This window comes from Callithrix jacchus, chromosome 8 (assembly GCF_049354715.1).
Source record: "Callithrix jacchus isolate 240 chromosome 8, calJac240_pri, whole genome shotgun sequence".
Classification (NCBI taxonomy): domain Eukaryota; kingdom Metazoa; phylum Chordata; class Mammalia; order Primates; family Cebidae; genus Callithrix; species Callithrix jacchus.
The window spans coordinates 38,563,863-38,583,722 of NC_133509.1; the positions used below are offsets into that span (position 1 = coordinate 38,563,863).

A 19,860-nucleotide genomic window follows, 5' to 3' on the forward strand; every position below is an offset into this window, starting at 1 on the left:
TATATATGCCAGAGTTCTATCTTCTTTGAGTTACTCACTTCTAGTTATTGCTATGTGTTATATGCACCATACATTTTAATAAACTTATGTTTGTTTTTTTCACAGGGACCCCAGCTGAGAACTTAGAAGGGTAAGAGGAAAAAGATTTTTATTTTCCCTACTGCTGAAAGACTCACTGTTCATTTTCAAGAAAACCACTGTTTATCACTTTCACCTAAAAATGGTGTTCCATGAAAAAAAGCTGGTTCAGGGGAAGATCCAAGATGGCCAAATAGGAACAGCTCCAGAGTGTAGTTCCCAGCAAGAACAACTCAGAGGGTGAGTGCCCACCACATTTCCAAACAAATTTTTACTGCCCACAGACCAGGAGATTCCCAAGCCAAAAAGTGCCATGAGTTTTCTGCACGGCTGGTGCCGTGGGTTGGCAAACAGAAAATCACACAAATCTGGGTGATTATTTCACCTGTTGCCTGGAATGCCTAGGATACAGAGCTGCCCATTCAACTGAAAGGGAAGGGGCTGAGACAGAGGGCCAGGCAATCTGGCTCAGCTGGTACCATCCCTACAAACCAAGTAATCTGAAACACTCTGGATTGAGAGTTTTGCAGCAAGAGCAGCTGGACCTGGGATGGTACACCTCAGTGGGGGGAATGGCATCTGCCTCTACTCAGGCAGACCGCCAATACCGAGGGAGTTCACATAGCAGCTGGGCAGAGCCTGTGGCAGCTCAGCAACACCTCTGCTGGCAGACTGTGACTAGACTACTCTGTGCAGGGCAGGAAGTCTCTGAAAAAAGGCAGCAACACATCAGGAACTTATAAATAAAGCTGACCTTCCTAGGTCAGAGCACCTGGGAAAAGAGGCAGTTATGAGTTCCACTGCAGCAGACTTAAAGGTACCTGCCCAGCAGCTCTGCATGGAGCATGGAGCTCCCAGCACAGCACTTGAGCTCCTATAAGGGAGAGACTGTTTCCTCAAGCAGCTCACCGACCCCCATATACCCAAAGACACACCTCATAAAGGAGAGCTGAGGCTGACATCTGGTGGGTACCCTTCTGGGAGGAAGATAACAGAAGAAGAAACCGGCAGCAACCCTTACTGTTCTGCAGCCCCCATGGGTGATCCCCAGGCAAGCAGAGTCTGGAGTGGACCTCCAGCAGTCAGTCCTGCAGCAGAGGGGCCAGACTGTTAGAAGGAAAGCTAAGAAACAGAAAGAAATAGCTTCAACATCAACAAAAAGGATGTCCACTCAGAGACCTCATCTGAAAGTCACTAACTATAAAGACCACAGGTAGATAAAGTCACTAAGATGGGAGGAAACCAGTGCGAAAAGGATGAAAACACCAAAAGCCAGAATGCCTCTCCTCCTTCAAGGCATTACAACTCCTCACCAGCTAGGGATCAAAGATGGATGGAGAACTAATCTGATGAATTGACAGAAACAGGCTTCAGAAAGTGGGTAATAACAAACTTCTCAGAGCTAAAAGAACATGTGCTAACCCAATGCAAAGAAACTAAGAAACCTAGAAAAAAGGTTAGATGAGATGCTAACTAGAATAAACAGCTTAAAGAAGAATATAAACAACTTGGTGGGGCTGAAAAACACAGCACGAGGACTTCGCAATGCATATACAAGTTTCAATAGACAAATCGACCAAGCAGAAGAAAGCATATCAGAGAACAGAAGATCATCACAACGAAATAAAAAAGAAGGCAAGAATAGAGAAAAAAGAGTGAAAAGAAGTGAACAAAGCCTCCAAGAAATATGGAATTACATAAACAGACCGAATCTACATTTGATAGGTGTACCGAATGTGACGGAGAGAATGAATCCAAGCTGGAAAACACTTTTCAGGATATAATCCAGGAGAACTTCCCCAACCTAGCAAGGCAGGCCACCATTCAACTCCATGAAATACAGAGAACACCACAAAGATATTCCTCAAGAAGAGCAACCCCAAGGCACATAATCATCAGATTCACCAGGGTTGAAATGAAGGAAAAATGCTAAGGGCAGCAGAGAGAAAGAACAGGTTACCCACAAAGAGAAGCCCATCAGACTCAGTGGATCTCTCGTCAGAAACCTTACAAGCCAGAAGAGAGTGGGGGCCAATATTCAACATCCTTAAAGAAAAGAACTTTCAACCTAGAATTTCACATCCAGCCAAATTAAGCTTCATAAGCGAAGGAGAAATAAATTCCTTTATAGATAAGCAATTGCTGAGAGATTTTTGTCATCACCAGGCCTGCCTTATAAGAGCTCCTGAAAGAAGCACTAAACAAGGAAAGGAACAACCAGTACTGGACACTCCAGAAATGTACCAAATGGTAAAGACCATCAACACAATGAAGAAAATGCGTCAACTAACAGGCAAAACATCCAGCTAGCATCAAAATGGCAGTATCAAATTCACACATAACAATATTAACCTTAAGTGTAAATGAGCTAAATGCCCCAATCAAAAGAAACAGACTGGCAAATTGGATAAAAAGTCAAGACCCATTGGTGTGCTATATTCAGGAAACCCATCTCACGTACAAGGACATACATAGGCTCAAAATAAAGCGATGAAGATTTAACAAGCAAATGGAGAGCAAAAAAAAGCTCTCCTAGTCTCTGATAAAATGGACTTTAAACCAACAAAGATCAAAAGCAATAAAGAAGGGTATTACATAATAGTAAAAGGATCAATGCATCAAGAAGAGCTAACGATCCTAAATATATACCCATCCAATACAGGAGCATCCAGGTACATAAAGCAAGTTCTTAATGATCTACAAAGAGACTTAGACTCCCACACAATAATAGTGGGACACTTTAACACTCCACTGTCAATATTAGACAGATCAATGATACAGAAAATTAACAAGGATATCCAGAACTTGAACTCAGACCTGGACCTAATAGACATTTACAGAAGCAAACCTAATAGACATTTACAGAAATTACAGACAAGCAAACCTAATAGACATTTACAGAAACCTCCACCCCGAGTCCACAGAATATACATTCTCCTCAGCACCGGATTGCACCTACTCTAAAATTGACCACATAATTGGAAGTAAATCACTCCTCAGCAAATGCAAAAGAACAGAAATCATAACAGTCTCTCAGACCACAGAGCAATCAAATTATAACTCAGTCAGAATTAAGAAACTAACTCAGAACCGCACAACTTCATAGAAACCGAACAACCTGCTCCCGAATGTCAACTGTATTAACAATGAAATGAAGGCAGAAAAAAAGATGTTCTCTGAAACCAACAAGAATGAAGACACAATGTACCAGAAACTCTGGGACACATTTAAAGCAGTGTCTAGAGGAAAATTTATAGCAATAAATGCCCACCAGAGAAGTGAGGAAAGATCTAAAATCGACACCCTATCATCAAAATTGAAAAAGCTAGAGAAGCAAGATAAAAAAAACTCAAAAGCTAGCAAAAGACAAAAAATAACTAAGATTAGAGCAGAACTGAAGAAGACAGAGACACAAAAACCCTTAAAAAATCAATAAATCTTTTGTTTGAAAAGTTCAACAAAATAGACTGCTAGCCAGATTAATAAAAATAAAAAGGGAGAAGAATCAAATAGCTGAAATAAAAAATGAAAAGGGGGTATCACCACCAATTCCACAGAAATCCAAACAACCACCAGAGATTACTACAAATGACTCTGTACTGTACAAATGCAAATACACCAATAAACCTGGAAGAAATGGATAAATTCCTGGACACTTGCACCCTCCCAAGCCTAAACCAGAAAGAAGCTGAAACCTTGAACAAACCAATAACAAGGGCTGAAGTTGAGGCAGCAATTAATAGCCTGCTAACCAAAAAAAGTCCTGGTCCAGATGGGTTCACAGCTGAATTCTACCACATGTACAAAGAGGAGCTGGTACCATTCCTTCTGAAACTATTCCAAATAATCCAAAAAGAGGAAATCCTTCCCAAATCATTTTATGAGGCCAACATCATCCTGATACCAAAACCCGGCAGAGACTCAACAGAAAAAAGAAAACTTCAGGCCAATATTCATGATAAACATTGATGCAAAAAATCTTCAATAAAATACTGGCAAACTGATTGCAACAGCACATCAAAAAGCTTACCCATCATGATCAAGTAGGCTTCATCCCGGGGATGCAAGGCTGGTTCAACATACGCAAGTCTATAAATGTAATTCACCACATAAACAGAACCAAAGACAAAAAACACATGATTATCTCAATAGATGCAGAGAAGGCCTTTGACAAAATTCAACAGTGCTTTGTGCTAAAAACTCTCAATAAACTAGGTATCGAAGGAACATATCTCAAAATAATAAAAGCTATTTATGACAAACCTACGGCCAATATCATACTGAATGGGCAAAAACTGGAAGCATTTCCTTTGAAATCTGGCACTAGATAAGGATGCCCTCTCTCACCACTCCTATTCAATATAGAATTGGAAGTTCTAGCCAGAGCAATTAGGCAAGGAAAAAAAAGTAGGAAAGGAGGAAGTCAAATTGTCTCTATTTGCAGACAACATGATTGTATATTTAGAAGATCCTATCATCTCAGCCCAAAATCTCCTTAAATTGATAAGCAACTTCAGCAAGGTCTCAGGGTACAAAATCAATGTGCAGAAATCACAAGCATTTCTATACACCAATAACAGACTAACAGAGAGCCAAATCATAAGCGAACTCCCATTCACAATTGCTAGGAAGAGAATAAAATACATAGGAATAAAACTATCAAGGAATGTGAAGGACCTCTTCAAGGAGAACTACAAACCACTGCCCAAGGAAATAAGAGAAGACAAAAACAGATGGAGAAACATTCCATGCTCATGGTTAGGAAGAATCAATATTGTAAAAATGGCCATACTGCCCAAAGTAATTTATAGATTCAACGCTATCTCCATCAAGCTACCTATGATCTTCTTCACAGAATTGGAAAAAAAACACCTTAAACTTCATATGGAACCAAAAGAGAGCCTGCATAGCCAAGACAATCCTAAGCAAAAAGAACAAAGCCAGAGGCATCATGCTACCTGATTTCAAACTATCCTACAAGGCTACAGTAATCAAAACAACATGGTACTGGTACCAAAACAGAGATAAGATACAGACCAATGGAACAGAAAAGTGGCCTTGGAGGCAATGCCACACATCTACAACCATCTGATCTTTGGCAAACTTGACAAAAACAAGCAATGGGGAAAGGATTCCCTGTTTAATAAATGGTGTTGGGAAAACTGGCTAGCAGTGTGCAGAAAGCAGAAACTGGACCCCTTCCTGACACCTTACACTAAAATTAACTCCAGAGAGATTAAAGTCTTAAAAATAAGACTTTAAAATCCCTAGAAGAAAATCCATAAGAAAAATTCCCTAGAAGAAAATCCACCATAAAATCCCTAGAAGAAAACCTACATAAAACCATTCAGGACATAGGCATAGGCAAGGACTTAATGACTAAAACACCAAAAGCATTGGCAACAAAAGCCAAAATAGACAAATGGGACCTAATTATACTCCAGAGCTTCTGTACAGAAAAGAAACAATCATTAGAGTGAACCAGCAACCAACAGAATGAGAAAAAATTTTTGCAATCTACTCATCTGACAAAGGGCTAGTATCCAGAATCTACAAAGAACCAAACCAGATTTACAAGAAAAAAAACAAACAAACCCATCCAAAAGTGGGCAAAGGATATGAACAGACACTTTTTTTCCTTTTTTTACACACATGTTGGTTGATAAAACAGACATTTTTCAAAAGAAGACATATATGAAGCCAACAAACAAATGAAAAAATGCTCATCATCACTAATTATTAGAGAAATGCAAATCAAAACCACAATGAGATACCACCTCATGCCAGTTAGAATGGCAATCATTAAAAAATCTGGAGACAACTGATGCCGGAGAGGAAATAGGAACACTTTTACACTGTTGGTGGGAGTGTAAACTAGTTCAATCATTGTGGAAGACAGAGTGGTGCTTCCTCAAGGACCTATAAATAGAAATTCCAGGCTGGGCGCAGTGGCTCATGCCTGTAACTCCAGTACTTTGGGAGACTGAGGTGGGTGGATCACGAGGTCAGGAGATTAAGACCATCCCGGCCAACATGGTGAAACCCTGTCTCTAGTAAAAATACAAAAGATTAGCTGGCTGTGGTGGTACATGCCTATAATCCCAGGTACTCGGGAGGCTGAGGCAAAAGAATTGCTTGAATACGGGAAGTGGAGATTGCAGTGAGCTGAGACTGCGCCACTGCACTTCAGCCCGGTGACAGATTGAGACTCTGTCTTAAAAAAAAAAAAAAAAGCAATAGAAATTCCATTTGACCCAGCAATCCCATTACTGGGTATATACTCAAAGGATTATAAATTGTTCTACCATAAAGACAAATGCACACATATGTTCATAGTGGCACTGTTTACAATAGCAAAGACCTGGAACCAACCCAAATACCCATTGAAGATAGATTGGATAAGGAAAATGTGGCACATATACACCACGGAATACTATGCAGCCATAAAAAATGATGAGTTTGTTTCCTTTGTAGGGACATGGATGAATCTGGAAACCATCATTCTCAGCAAACTAACACAAGAACAGAAAATCAAATACCGCATGTTCTCACTCACAGGCAGGTGTTGAACAATGAGAACACAGGGACACAGGGAGGGGAGCATCACACATTGGGGTCTGTTTGTGGGGGGGCCAAGGGAGGGAGAGTGGGGGCGGTGGGGAGGTTGAGGAGGGATAACATGGGGAGAAATGCCAGACGTAGGTGATGGGGGTATGGAGGCAGCAAACCACATTGCCATGTGTGTAGCTATGCAACAATTCTGCATGATCTGTACATGCAGCACCTAAAGTACAATTAAAAAAAAAAGTTGGTTCAGCTTTCAAGTCAAACAATGATACAAGTACTTAAATATCTTATCTCAGCTATGCATCAGGATTTATGGGTTTATACTTTATGAAGTTGTACTTTATGAGTACTTCCCATTTTGTCACAAAAATTTTTTTAAAAAGTGCCCTCAAGGACTGAGATTTAATAAAATTAAGAATCCTTACTGCTTCATTAAGGATATTCTTTTTTATTTTTATTTTTAGTTTTTTATTTTTGTTTTTTAACTTTTTTCATTTTCATGATAACTTCATTGCTACATAAAGGATATTAAGTGAAACTGGCTTTAAAAAAAAAAATGTCAGTATATTGTTCCAGGATAAACTATGAGTTTTAAAGAAGTGGTTCAATACATTATTTCAGGCCGGGTGCGGTGGCTCAAGCCTGTAATCCCAGCAATTTGGGAGGCCAAGGCGGGTGGATCACGAGGTCAAGAGATCGAGACCATCCTGGTCAACACGGTGAAACCCTGTCTCTACTAAAAATACAAAAAATTAGCTGGGCATGGTGGCGCATGCCTATAATCCCAGCTACTCAGGAGGCTGAGGCAGGAGAATTGCCTGAACCCAGGAGGCAGAGGTTGCGGTGAGCCGAGATCACGCCATTGCACTCCAGCCTGGGTAACAAGAGTGAAACTCTGTCTCAAAAAAAAAAAAAAAAACAACATTATTTCAGCACCACTTATGTTTCTTGTCAAGATTTATGTAAAAGAAGATCTTCAAGAATTAGTTGGTTCTTACACTGAATGGATATAAGCAAAGCAGCAAGTCCAGCTACATGTATAATTATGTCCATTTTAAAGGAATTATAACTCTGAAGAAGAGACATTAGTCTTTATGTTTGCAACTAAACTGCTTTTGTTTCTTTTTTTTGAGACAGAGTTTTACTCTGTTGTCCAAGTTGGAGTGCTATGGCACCATCTCAACTCATTGTAACTTCTGCCTCTCAGGTACAAGTGATTCTCCAGCCTCCGCCTCCCAAATAGCTGGGATTACAGGAATGCACCATCACACCTAGCTAATTTTTTTTTTTTTTGTATTTTTAGTAGAGACAGGGTTTCACCAGTTGGCCAGGTTAGTCTCAAGCTCCTGATCTCTAGTGATCTGCCTTGGCCTCCCAAAACACTGGGATTACAGGCGTGAGCCACCATGCCTGGTCTCCAACTAAATTTCTAATTTAGTGAGAGTTACTGCATCTTTGGAAAGTAGCATTCCCACGATCTCTGTTACTGATTGTCATCTAGCAGGCATTTTGGTAAGTGAACAAGGCCTTATTAGTCTTTTAGCTATTGCATGCCCTTCTCCAAAGAATGCTATATAATAATTTCACATATAAAAATCTACTGAAGTAAGATGCTTCATTCCTACGTTGAAGACGGTAATACAAAAGCTCTGGCTTTTATAAAGCATGTCACATCTATGTTGAAAATATTCAGTTCCCTTTCTTTCAAATTGTGACTGGTCTGAAAACACTGCCTCAACTTGACTGGAACCATAATAGTATTTGAAAATGTTCTGTTGAATGAGATAAAATAAGGCAAGTGATTTACATCTCTAATGCCAAGGAAAAGAAAAGTGCTTTTGTCGGACTTTCCTTTGTTATTTATAGTTTCAACCAGATTTCTCCCTTTCCCTGAGTCAGCGAATTCTGATACTAATGTCAGCATCATATTTTTCAGCATCTTTACATGTGGGAAGGTTAGAAAGCGAATCTTCTAGTCTCCTCCCCCTTTTAAAAATTATTTTATTATTAAAAAATAAATTATTTTATATTTTTCTTTTTTCCTACATTCAGTACCTCTAGTCTCTCCTTTTTACGCCTAAAAATTAAAAACTATATATAAAACAAAATTTAAAGATATAGTACTAAATTCCTGGTTTTTTTTTTTTTTAGGGCGGGGAGATAGAGTCTTGCTCTGTCACCCAGGCTGGAGTGCAGTGGCCGATCTCGGCTCACTGCAACCTCTGCCTCTTAGGTTCAAGCAATTCCCCCGCCTCAGCCTCTGGAGTAGCTGTGACTACAGGTGCCCGCCACCATGCTTGGCTAATTTTTTGTATTTCACCATGTTGGTCAGGCTAGTCTGAAACTCAGATTGATCAGGCAGTCTGCCTGCCTCGGCCTTCCAAAGTGCTAGAATTACAGGCATAAACCACCACACCTGGCTGATAAAATATTAAGTTACAAAGAGTATCCCTTTCTCGCTGGGGAGAGGGGCTAACGGTTGTAATCCCAGCACTTTGGGAGGCTGAGGTGGGCAGATCATCTGAGGTGAGGAGTTCGAGACCAGCCTGGCCAAAAGAGTGAAACCCCTTTTCTACTAAAAATATATAAATTAGCTGGGCGTGGTGGTGCACACCTGCAGTTCCAGCTACTCAGGAGGCTGAGGCACAGGAACTGCTGGAACCGGGGAGGAGGAGGCTGCAGTGAGCAGAGATCTCGCCAACTGCACTCCAGCCTGGGTGACCGAGGGAGACTCTGTCTCAAATATATAAATAAATAAATAAACTATCCCTTTTGGATAACTTTAAATATTTTAAAATGTTCTCAATAAATTAAAAAATATTCTTGCAAGACAAGCCAAGAAACTTTTTTCTTATGTTCCCATATAGGTATTCAAACAACTTCAGGATTTCAAAAAAACTCATTTATTAGGTGACAAGGAGGTTACAGCGATTTTAAGTGTAGGTGGTAGGCTCGTTCAGGTCTGGACTTCGTGGGGCAAAATAATTTGAGAGCGAGTCCAAAGAAAAAGCAAGCAAAAGAGTTTACTGCAAAGCTACAGTACACCTTGACGGCGGATCAGAACAGGCTGCTGAAAGGTGAGACAGCATGCACTGACACTGGGGAAACTCCCTTTATAGGAGTCTCATATGATCATTCATTAAGTGGGGAGACGGGGTGTTGCTATTAAATATGTTCTTGGTGGTTTTCTGGCGCCATGTGTGCTGTGGTTTTACATGCTAGTATAGACACTGCGTGTCTTACTGATATCTTAAATCTTCACCCAGGGGTGTATTTTTTACTATTATAATGAGGATAATTCAGCCGAGGGACGATCATGGGTTTCTCGCTTGAGAAAATCTGGGGATTTTCGTTTCTGCTCTTCTACTCCTTTGCTGCAAGGTTTTCTACCCAGGAGCCTGGGAAATGGTCTATGCACTATGTGCTGGTTTGTTCTATTTATCAAATTTGTTCCCCTTGAAGGGAGGCTATGACCACCTATCTAACCTACGTCCTAAGAACACACTAGGAGTACTGAGGTCAAACTGCACGTTTATGTCCTAAACCTACTACCTTAGAAAATTCTGGAAAACACAAGAATAGTCCAGCATACATTTCACCAGCTGGTCAACTGCCATCTAACCTCTTGAAAACTGTACACTTCCAACAGAATGAGGGTGAAGACGGCAAATAACACGTAAGAAATGTTATCAGTATTGTTTTGACTTTGTGAATTCCCTAGAAGGATCTCAGGGACCCTCAAAGGTCACCAGACCACATTTTGAGAACCACTGTACCAGAGTCTGTTGTAGGTAAAAGCTGGGCAATAACTATGAATAAGATACTCTCTCTATGGGGAGCTGTTTACGTAGTGGCAACTGTGACTTGTTCCAAAGTGGAAAAGAACCGAGCGCTGTGAGAGGGTGGGACGTGGAGACCTGTCTTTGCCTGTCCGGGTAGGGAAGTCGCCCCAGGACATTCAACCGAGACCTGCTGAGGAGGAGTCGGCAAAGGTGGCCGCCGACCACTCTTCCCGTCCACCTCCCCAAATCCCAGGAGAAGATGGGCAGACGGGAAGCGACAGCGGCCCCGAGTCCTCGGCCCGCGGCGGGCTCTGAACCTGGCACGCCGAACCCTCAGGACAGCCGCGCTGTCACTCAACACCTTGAGTGTCCCAACAGTCGCCAGAGCAGGAGCCTCGTGCGGCGCCAGGGACCCGCGTGAAACCACCTGTGGGAGGCGGGCGGGTGGCCCACGGTCCAGGGACAGTGAGGGGCGGCTGACAGCGCAGACACGTTCCAAAAAAGGCGCGGCCAGGGAGACGCAACTCCTGACACTGTCTTGGGCAACGCGGAGACGGGTAGTGGAAAAGCGACATCGTGGGAGGCAATGCTTAACGGGGCCAGTCCCCTGGCGGCTTCCTCAAGGGGACTCAGACTTGTGGGGATCCCGTAGCCACTGTACCTTCGCGAGAACAGAGGTCCGCTTCCGCGCGCAATCCCGGGCGAGCGGCCTTTTCCGTCCGTGTGGTCTCTTGCGCCCTCTGGTGGCTCCTCACTAGAAAGACACTGGGCTTGTTCACGCGGGACGCAAATAAAGATTTCTTATTCAAAAAACAGGAAGTGCCTACGGAGGCCGGGCTGGCAGCGGCGTTCGGGCATGAAGCCGGGCTGCTACGGGATCGCGGGCGGCGGCGGCGGCGATGAGCGACATAGTGGAGAAGACGCTGACCGCGCTGCCGGGACTCTTCCTGCAGAACCAGCCCGGTGGTGGGCCCTCGGCCGCCAAGGCGTCCTTCTCCTCGCGGCTGGGCAGCCTCGTCCGCGGTATCACCGCCCTCACCTCCAAGCACGTAGGTGCCTGCCGGCCGGGGAGCTCAGGGACATTGGAGTGAGGCCCCCGCGCCAGGAGGCCCTGGCTGGGCGGCGGTCAGGGACTGCTGTGTCGGTCCGTCCTTTCTTCTGTCTGGAAGCTTCACTTTCCTGCTGGGATTGACAGCAGGGAGGCCGAGTTTCCACAGTTGGCTCTGACACTGACTTTTAGGTCTGAGGCAGATCTCTGTAACATCTGACCCTCCATGTATTTTCTCAACGTTGGTGTGGAAAAGTACTGATACATAATTCATAAAATTCACAGTTTTTTTTTTTCCGAGGATCGGGTGAGATGACAAGCGTGTAAAAATACCCAGTGCTAAGAAGGTGTCGGACATTATTTGCCATCCACAAAGTTTTTTTCCCTTCTCAGTTTCCTTCTCTACCCCGGCCCCTTCAACTGAACAACAGTTCAGATGTCGCATACCTGAACAGATCCTGCCATCTGCGCTTCCTGTTGAATATCTTTGGGGAGCTTGAGGTTCTTGGGTTAGAACACGTGTTGGGCAAAGAAAAAGCATAATGCTCCCAAAATGTAAAATTTGCCAAGTCTCTGCCTCAAATGTGCTTTGAGCAGTCATAAAAGTTCTTAAGCTCCCACAGTCTTGAAAATTTTTTTTATTTTTAGTGACTGAGTTTTGCTCTGCCTCCCAGACTGGAGCACAATGGCGCCATCTGGACTCACTGGAGCCTCCGCCTCCTGGGTTCAAGCGATTCTCCTGCCCCAGCCTCCCGAGTAGCTGGGATTACAGGCGGATGCCACTGCACCCAGCTAATATTTGTATTTTTAGTAGAGACGGGGTTTCACCATGTTGGCCAGGCTGTTCTCGAACTCCTGATCTGAAGTGATCTGACCGCCTCGGCCTCCCAAAGTGCTGGAATTACAGGCATGAGCCACCGTGCCGGGCCCTCTTAGGCGCTTGGATTTTGTAGTATACAGATTGACACCTTCAAGTTTATATCTTAAAAAGAGCACATGTTAATGTCAATTATTTGTTCAACAGATGTTTATGGAACAAGGTTATGTGTTAGACACAGGAAAATAGAATTAAACACATTCTCTTTTCCCAAGAAATTGGTCATTGGTTTTGGGTTTAAGCCAAGTATAAGCATGACTACAATGCGATATAAGTGCGAAAAGAGAAGGAAAGACAGAAGAGAAAGTGCTCTGAAGGTTAAAAAAAATTGTTTTTTTTGGCAGCCCAAATAAGATGATGCTATCCGGGGAGAACCTGCTTCACATTCCAGAATTATTATTTTGTGGGCTGTTTTTTTTTTTTTTTTATGGAATTTTGCTCTTGTCACCCAGGCTGGAGTGCAGTGGCATGAACTCAGCTCACTGCAACCTCCGTCTCCTGGATTCAAGCGATTGTCCTGCCTCAGCCTCCTGAGTAGCTGGGATTACAGGTGCACACCACGACGCCTGGCTAAATTTTGTAATTTTAGTAGACATGGGGCTTCACCATGTTGGCCAGGCTGATTCCTGACCTCAGGTGATCCACCCGCCTTGGTCTCCCAAAGTGCTGGGATTACAGGTGTGAGCCACAGCCCCAGGCCAATGTTGTTTTTCTTAAGGTTTTTGTCCTTTGCTAATTTTTATGGGATGCTCACTAAATTTTTTAAAAAGTTATTTTTGGTCTTAAATAGCATTTTGAAACTGTAGATAGGGATCCATGTGGATCAGTACTTCATTATTGGCTTTTGAATAGCCACCTGATGAACATATAATTCAGGGTGTAATTTAAAGGTAGCATGATAGTAGCCAAAAAAAAAAAGGGGGGGGCCAATTTTTTAAGTGCTTAGGGAGGTAACATACAATGCACACAGTAGAAGTGACCACATTGGTTTGTGTCTGAGATACGAAGTGATGGAAAGGATTTGGGGAATGAGGAAAAGACAGGGAAGAAGAATGTAGTTTAAGGGAAAAAGACCAATTTCTCTTTCTGCTTTTTTACCCTATTTTTCAATTCCATGAAGACTTTACTTCTAAGGGGAATATGTGAGATGAGACTCTTTTCTTGGGCCAATACATGGAGAATTTCTACTCTCTTTCCACCTTTAATTTAATTTATTTTTTGAGATGAAGTCTCTGTTGCCCAGGCTGGAGTGTAGTGGTACAGTCTTGGCTCACTGCAACTTTTACCTCCCTGGTTCAAGAGATTCTCCTGCCCCTGCCTCAGCCTCCCAAGTAGCTGGGATTACAGGATGCCCAGCTAATGTTTGTAGTTTTTAGTAGAGATGAGGTTTTGCCATGTTGGCCAGACTGGTCTTGAACTCCTGACCTACCTCAAGTGATCCAACCCTCTCGGCCTCCCAAAGTGCTGGGATTACAAGCATGAGTCTCTAGGCCCGGCCTCCATCTTTATTTTTATTTATTTATTTTTTAAATTTCGTTTTTTTTTTTTTTTTAAAGACGGGGTCTCACCATGTTGGTCAGGCTGGTCTTTAACTCCTGACCTCAGGCGATCCACCCGCCTTGGCCTCCAAAGTGCTTGGATTACAGGCTTGAGCCACCATGCCCAGACTCACCTTTATTTAAAAAAAAAACAAAACAAAAAAAAACATTTTCTGCCATTCTACCATAAAGGGGAAGTAACTGAGTAAAGAAAAGAGGAAGGGTGGGTTAGCCTGGAAATATTTATTCTCTCCAGGGACAGTTCTGAGGTTTGGAGAAATGCCTTTAGATTGTAAGTGTGTAATGTTTATAACTCTCCTTTAAAACAATGTTTTTTTAATTAAAAGTATTGTAAATTATATTTTTCCCTTTAGATAAATGCTGTTACAGTTTTAAAAGACAGTTAATCAAGCATTTAAATATTTTCACTTTCCCAGGAAGAAGAAAAATTAATCCAGCAGGAACTAAGTAGTCTGAAAGCAACTGTTTCTGCTCCTACTACAACACTGGTAGGTTTGCATAGTTAGTGCCAACCCATTTGAATTTGAAATCTAGTCTGCTATGGACTCAATAGTGGCATCTAACTGATGATCGGTTGCTAAAATTTAATTTATCACAGTCAAAATTAATTATAGATGGTAGTAACTCAGATGTTAACTGTAGCCTTTTATTGTTGACTGGTTTGCACCAGAACAAGGTTTGCCTGTGTCAAGTCAGGGTTCATATGATGATGATTACATAAATGTGGAGATACTCTTGGGACTCTAGTGCTGAGCTGATGTTTTTAATGTTATGCACTTGGAAAAGGTTGGGCTATCAACATATTTTCAGACCTGAATTGATATATTGTAGATATATCTAATTTTATTATTTAAGACCTAGTTGTTTTTAAACTTTGTTCTATATAATTTGATTTTTCAAACAATATTCAGCAATTGTTTAATGAATGGTCATTCATTATTATGCAGGACACTGTGGGGCTGTCCCAGCATAGTTAGATTAAGACCCAGTTTGATTATTATTGTTATTTTTTGAGACGGAGTCTTGCTCTGTTGCCCAGGCTGGAGTGCAGTCACCACTGCACTCTGCCTCCTGGGTTCAAGCAATTCTCTTGCCTCAGCCTGCCAAGTAACTGGGACTACAGGTGCCCACCACCACACCTGGCTAGTTTTTGTATTTTTAGTAGAGTTGAGGTGTCACCATGTGGAGCTGGTTGGTCTTAAACTCCTGACCTCAAGTAACCCACCCACCTCCCAAATCAAAGTGCTAGGATTACAGGCATGAGCCACTGTGCCTGACCTGATTTTTTTTTAAATGAGATTTTGTTCCAAGCAACATTTCTTCAGCAAATATTTGGTGAGTGCCTTCTGTATACAAGCCACTGTGCGAATGTTTTTCCTCCTTGCTAGTGAAAATATCAGGGTGATCATTTTACATAAGTATGTGATCGAGAATTTGAATAACACTTGTAAATTCTGAGAGAATGAATATATTTTTGTTCGTGGTCATAATAATAGTATGTGGCAAATAAAGCTCAAAACATAATCTGATATATCCATGTGCATATATGTACATGTATGTTTGTGTGTATACACCTATGTGTGTCTGTGTGGCTATGTATAAAATCATTATGCTTCATAGTACTAGATAGAAACATTAAACAGTGATGGTTTTTGTTTGTTAGATTTCTATTTTCTTAGATTGGCATCAGTATATAGTTTTCCTTGTTCCAAGGCAGAAACCTGAAGTTGGGCAGAACTAAAATAAATAGGTAGAAATTAGGAAGGCAGAGTTTGAAAGGAAGGTTTTATAACACTTAGGCCTCCAACTCTGTGCATATCTTGTAGAATAGTCTGTCCCAGAGGTTTTCTTGTAAAGGTTGGCGGTCAGAGAAATTGTAAAGAGAATTCCTGCATTGGGGAATGCACTTTCATCTCTAAAAATAAAGGTATGAGATGTAAATCTCACTTAGATAAAGTTCCTAATGACTTTTGAAAAACTCTGAGATAAAATGTTACAAATCTAGGGTTGAAACTTAATGGCTTAAATGAACACTTTCACTCCTAATTAATGTAGAAGTCTGAAAAGGGACTTCCAGTATCTTTTATTTGTTTTCTCAGTATTTTGTAATTTTTTTGGGAGGGGGTGGGGGATGGAGTCTTGCTCTATTGCCCAGACTGTAGTGCTGGGCGGAATCTTGGCTCACTGCAACCTCCACCTCCCAGATTCAAGTGATTCTCTTGCCTCAGCCTCCCGAGTAGCTGGGATTATAGGCTCGAGCCACCATACTTAGCTAATTTTTGTGGTTTTTTAGTAGAAATGGGGTTCACTATGTTGGCCAGGCTGGTCTCGAACTCCTTACCTCAGGTGATCTGCCTGCCATGGCCTCCTAAAGTGCTGGGATTACAGAAGACAGTCACTGTGCCCAGTCAGTATTTTGTAATCTTAATTAATGGGTTAATGAATTAACTTTTACTGCTTTAAGCACAAGTGACCTGAGTTAAATCTCATTCCCTTAAGATTTTCCTATGGTTTCTCTTTACACTCTTCATATTTACATTTAACATTACTATCCTTGCTTTAAAATATTCATTTTGACTCTTTCCTTAGCATTTTGTGATTTAATAATCCTGTAATATGCTAACCCTAATTAATTTTTACATATTAAAATAGTCTGTTTGGCTGGGTGTGGTGGCACATGCCTAGAATCCCAGCAATTTGGGAGGCTGAGGTGGGCGGATCATTTGAGGTCAGGAATTTGAGACCAGCCTGGCCAACATGGTGAAACCCTGTCTCTATTAAATATACAAAAATTAGCTGAGCATGGCGATGTATGCCTGTGATCCCAGCTATTTGAGAGGCTGAACAACGAGAATCGCTTGAACCCGGAAGGCGGAGGCTGTGGTGAGCTGAGATCTCACTACTGTACTCCAGCCTGGGTGACAGAGCAAGACTCCATCTCAAGACAAAAAAAAGTATGAGCTTTTCTTTGTTTTGAAACATATTTTATTTATATTTTTTATTTCTGATTAAAATTTACCATAAATATTGAGAATGAAAACATTAGTGATAAAAAATTTTTTGCATTTGTTAAAAATTTTTGGCTTGCATTGTAGATATGAAAAGCCCCCATTAAAAAACTAAATATTATTGCAATAGCTATACCATTCATGAAATCATGCCCCTCAGTTTATCATTGTGAGTTATTAAAAAAGAGTGACTATAAAGCAAACTATTCCATATTATGCTTAGCACAATAATTCTGAAGAAAGTCTAGGTGCAATTTGATTTTCCAATGTGAAAAATATTTTTGTTACAGAAATGATTACCAACTTGTGGGAATTTTATGGATGCTTTCATTTGACAAAGTCTACTAAAATGATACGCTCTATTTTAGAAGCCAAGTAAGAGGACCATGGATGAAATCTTGTCTGAAGACCCCATGTATCACATTATAACCATATTTTTCACTAGGGGCACATGGAAATAGCTACAGATGATTTATTTTATAGTAGTGCCACTAACAAAGTAATGAAATAATTTTACTAAAAGTAATACTGTTGGTAAGATTGGGAGCAATTTTTATTTATTTATTTATTTATTTTTTATTGCATTTTAGGTTTTGGAATTTTTATTTATAAAGTCTGATATTACATGATTAGTTTGTGATATATATTATTTCTTCTGTGCCAGAATTAGGATTCTCCTGTTAAGTTATGAGAACATAGTGAAACAATCTAAATGTTCAATTCATTTATATAGTTACTGGGTATTTTGCTTTTCAGAAAACGATGAAGGAATGTATGGTGAGACTTATATATTGTGAAATGCTTGGATATGATGCTTCCTTTGGCTATATTCATGCAATCAAGTTAGCCCAACAAGGAAACCTCTTAGAAAAAAGAGTAGGTATGTATGTGTTTAAGACTTTCATGTCGTCCTTGAAGTTCCAATTATTACACAAAATGAATGATGGCGGGTATATAGTATGTTTTTAGAATACTGTATTATAATTTCTTTTTTTTTTTGAGATGGAGTCTCACCCTGCTGTCCAGGCTAGACTGCGGTGGCTTGATCTTGGCTCACTGCAACCTCTGCCTCCTGGGTTCAAGCAATTCTCCTGCCTTAGCCTCCCGAGTAGCTGGTATTACAGGTGTCCACCATTACACCTGGCTAATTTTTGTATTTTTAGTAAAGATGGGGTTTCACCATGTTGGCCAGGCTGGTCTCAAACTTCTGACCTCAGGTGATCTGCCTACCTCAGGCTCCCAAAGTATTGGGATTATAGACGTGAGCCACTGTGCATGGGCAATAGAGCTGATACTAAGAAGTCTGTTTAACCTTATTCGTTTAATGGCCAGAAGTGTTTCTTTATAGAATAAAACTGAAATTTACTAGAGTAATTTTAACTATCTTGTCCTTAGCCTCTCAAATGGTAGCTATGAGAATTAGCAGTAACTTTTCAAAAAATTTCTCTCTGTAGTCAACCTTTACAGCTGTAAGGAAAAATTCTTTTAGGCAATTAAATCTTCTATTCATAAAGATTCAGCTTTATACAGAATCTCAAGAAGGAGGCATTTTAGAATACTAAAGGGAAGAACATGTTCTTTATTCAGAGAAGCTGATAATGTCATGTCGTTTAGGACTAGCATTATTCATAAATTATATTGATCTGTCATCAGATGATGGGGTGGAAGTGACAGATGTCTTGGTAAAGATTCTGAGACTGAATGCACATAATATTCCACTTGTGGAACACTACTCCACCCAAAACACTCTTCGATCTTTTAAAAAAAGTTTTTTTTTTTTTTTAAGATGGGGCTTCACCATGTTGGTCAGTCTGGTCTCAAACTCCTGACCTCAGGTGATCCACCCGCCTCGGCCTCCCAAAGTGCTGGGATTACAGATGTGAGCCACTGTGCCTCGCCTAAATTTCTTTTTTTAAAGCTCATCTTGAATTGTATCTTTGATCTTTTAAACTTGTTATATTCTTCCCCCCCGCTGCCACCCGAGATGGAGTCTTGCTTTGTCACCCAGGCTGGAGTGCAGTGGCTTGATCTCAGCTCACTGAAACCTCTGCCTCCCAGGTTCAAGAAATTATCCTGGCCCAACCTCCTTAGTAGCTGGGATCACAGGTGCCTGCCACCACAGCCAGCTAATTTTTGTATTTTTAGTAAAGATGGGGTTTAACCATGTTGACCATCTGGTCTTGAACTCCTGACCTTGTGATCCACCTGCCTCGGCCTCCCAAAGTGCTGGGATTACAGATGTGAGCTACTATGCCCAGCCAAACTTGTTATATTCTTTCCTCCAAGTAGAATGCCCTCTAGCATTCTCTGTGTCTTTCCATATTCCAAATCAAATTTTAATTCTTCTGTAATCACACAGATGGCTCCTACCATCTGTTACCTTTTATTGTTATCTTTTCATATATTAATGTCTTGGCTCCTGAACTAATTTTAAGCTCCCTAAAGGCAGAAATTTTTTTTAAAGCTTTTAAATTAGTTTTTATTAGTAATTTGTTTTTCTTAAAACTTTGATTTCTCTTAAACGTTATGCAAATGTGGAATTTAAGCTCTTCCGTCATATTCACTGTTTTCAGTTCGTCCCAAACCTGGAAAATCCTGTTAGAATTTGTGTGTGTCTGAAGTCTTTCTAATGGTGATGTTCTTTTAACTTCTGAAAGACGGTATTTGTAATGTTTTTTCTCTTCTTTTGTTTGGTTTTGATCAAAGAAGAAAAACAGCAAAAAAGGAAATTTCAACCATTGTTGAGCATTTTCAAAAAAGGAAAAACCAGCTTCATCCTTTTCATTTCAAAGGAAAAACATGTTAGATGTGAATACATTTGGAAATGTTTACAATTCAGCCATAACAGGAGTCCGTGATGGCAGATTTTAGGCAAAACTCTGATATTTTCTTTGCCTTCCTCCAATCTTAACTTACATCTCATTTCTTTTACTGTTCTATT

At 40.9% G+C, this 19,860-nt stretch overlaps 1 protein-coding gene and 1 long non-coding RNA gene across 3 annotated transcripts in view; one reads left to right on the forward strand and one right to left on the reverse strand.

Annotated features, from left to right (window-relative positions):
* LOC108593400 (uncharacterized) overlaps window positions 1-11,152 on the reverse strand; it is a 143,430-nt gene extending 132,278 nt beyond the window's left edge. For both annotated transcript variants that reach the window (XR_001913852.5, XR_013521002.1), the window contains exon 1: window positions 11,089-11,152. This is a non-coding gene — a long non-coding RNA (uncharacterized LOC108593400). The remainder of the gene's footprint in view (window positions 1-11,088) is intronic.
* A 109-nt stretch (window positions 11,153-11,261) lies between these two features.
* Window positions 11,262-19,860, forward strand: part of AP4E1 (adaptor related protein complex 4 subunit epsilon 1) — a 97,882-nt gene continuing 89,283 nt past the window's right edge. Inside the window, exons 1-3 of the mRNA XM_002753482.7 lie at window positions 11,262-11,476; window positions 14,328-14,399; window positions 17,676-17,799. Of these exons, the coding sequence (XP_002753528.3) occupies window positions 11,327-11,476; window positions 14,328-14,399; window positions 17,676-17,799 (346 nt within the window). The 5' untranslated portion in view covers window positions 11,262-11,326. The remainder of the gene's footprint in view (window positions 11,477-14,327; window positions 14,400-17,675; window positions 17,800-19,860) is intronic.